The 1,694-nt window shown below is 48.0% G+C and overlaps 1 protein-coding gene across 1 annotated transcript; it reads left to right on the top strand.

The window, feature by feature from the left end:
* Positions 1-199: 199 nt before the first annotated feature.
* LOC114923859 (vacuolar protein sorting-associated protein 16 homolog) lies at positions 200-1,685 on the top strand (the record flags this gene model as incomplete). The annotated part of the gene is made up of 3 exons (XM_029287187.1): positions 200-364; positions 704-781; positions 1,512-1,685. Coding segments are annotated over 3 exons (417 nt in total), but the record flags the coding sequence as incomplete, so codon positions are not given.
* Positions 1,686-1,694: the final 9 nt, after the last annotated feature.

The raw sequence follows: 1,694 nt of genomic DNA, 5'->3' as shown, positions 1-1,694 counted from the left end.
GGCCTAGGCTTTTAATCAAGCAACGTGTCCCATTTTGGTCCCTTGAATAAGGAAATAAAATAAATCTGAGGTAAAAGCCGCCAAATAACTTCTTGTAACCCTCCTAGACTTACTCCAGGGTGAGATGGGGAGCGTATACATTTAATAAATAAATACTGTAAATAAATTAAAATGTTCCTAAATAGAAAAAAACAAATAGGACGATGAATCGATTTATACCCCACCTTTTTCATGTACGACTCTTGTCCATCCTCAGTTCTGCAAACACAAAGAGCCAAACACACTCAAAGATCTTTACAACCAAGACGACAATCACCAGGAGCTGGGCAACTTCCACGTCCGTAGTAGCTACATCAGCGAAAAGGTGGGTGCTGTTGCAACGTGGTGGTGGTGGGGGGCATCGAATTAGGGCTGGCAGATTCCGATCCGGAGGGGTTGCCCCTCGGAGAACCAGGCAAAAAAATATATTTTTCACACCTGGTTGCACATCATGACTATACCCAAAGTCGGATTTTTAGTGTAATCAGCTTTTATTATGATAGAGCAGTCTTGCTCTCAGCTAGACGCTGGGAGAAGCTTGAGTTTCGCGTTTCAAGTCTTAAAGTTGCAAGTTTCAAGACCTCTGCGTCTGATTTTTTATTTAAGTGTTTTCAGCTGCAGGCAGTTCTTGCAAGCTGGATTAACCCCCGTTTTGCTTCCGCAGTGGATTGAGGGCCGTGTGGCCAGTCTGCAGAACGCGGTCGACGAGTACTACAAAGCCAAGAATGAGTTTGCAGCCAAGGTGAGGGCACAAGGCGCCGTTGGCCAAGGAGATTTGGATCCAGAGTACAGCACAAAGTGGGACCGGACTTTACGCCGGGAAGCAAGTTAACTGAATCATGGCCAATATTTTATTTATGTATTTATTGGTCTTCCGCCTTTATTATTTGTAACTCAAGGGAGTGAACATATCCAACATGCCTCCCTCCTCCCATTTTCCTTGCAACAACAACCCTGTGAGGTGGGTTGGGCTGAAAGAGAGGGACTGACCCAAAGTCATCCAGCTGTCTTTCATGCCAAAAGTGGGACTAGAACTCACCGCCTCCCGGTGATTGGCCCAAAATCACCCAGCTGGATTTCCTGTCTAAGGCAGGACTAGAACTCACCGCCTCCCAGTGATGGGCTCAAAGTCACCCAATTGGTTTTCATGCCAAAGGCGGGACTAGAACTCACCGTTTCCCGGTGATTGGCTCAAAGTCACCCAATTGGCTTTCATGCCAAAGGCGGGACTAGAACTCACTGTCTCCCGGTGATTGGCCCAAAGTCACCCAGTTGGATTTCATGCCAAAGGCGGAACTAGAACTCACCATCTCCCGGTGATGGGCTCAAAATCACCCAGCCGATTTTCATGCCTAAGGCAAGACTCGAACTCACCGTCTCTTGATTTCTACCCTGGTGCTTTAACCACTAGACCAAGCCGCCTTCTCCGAAAAAAAATAAATGTCCTTTTTCCCTCCCCCCCCCCTCACCAGGCCACCGAAGACCAAATCAAGCTGTTACGTCACCAGCGTCGCTTTCAGGACGACTTTGACAAACCCTACGTGGACCTGTCCCTGCACGACACCGTCTACAACCTCATCCTGGATGGGAAGCACAAATTAGCCGAGCAACTTTACCGGGACTTCCGGATCCCCGATAAACGGTGAGGACAGTCC

The sequence above is a fragment of the Protobothrops mucrosquamatus genome, unplaced genomic scaffold, assembly GCF_001527695.2.
Source record: "Protobothrops mucrosquamatus isolate PMUCROS unplaced genomic scaffold, P.Mucros_1.0 scaffold29308, whole genome shotgun sequence".
NCBI classification, from domain to species: Eukaryota; Metazoa; Chordata; class Lepidosauria; order Squamata; family Viperidae; genus Protobothrops; species Protobothrops mucrosquamatus.
The sequence above is the reverse complement of the archived record's forward strand: the minus strand, read 5'-3'. Positions and strand labels throughout refer to the sequence as shown.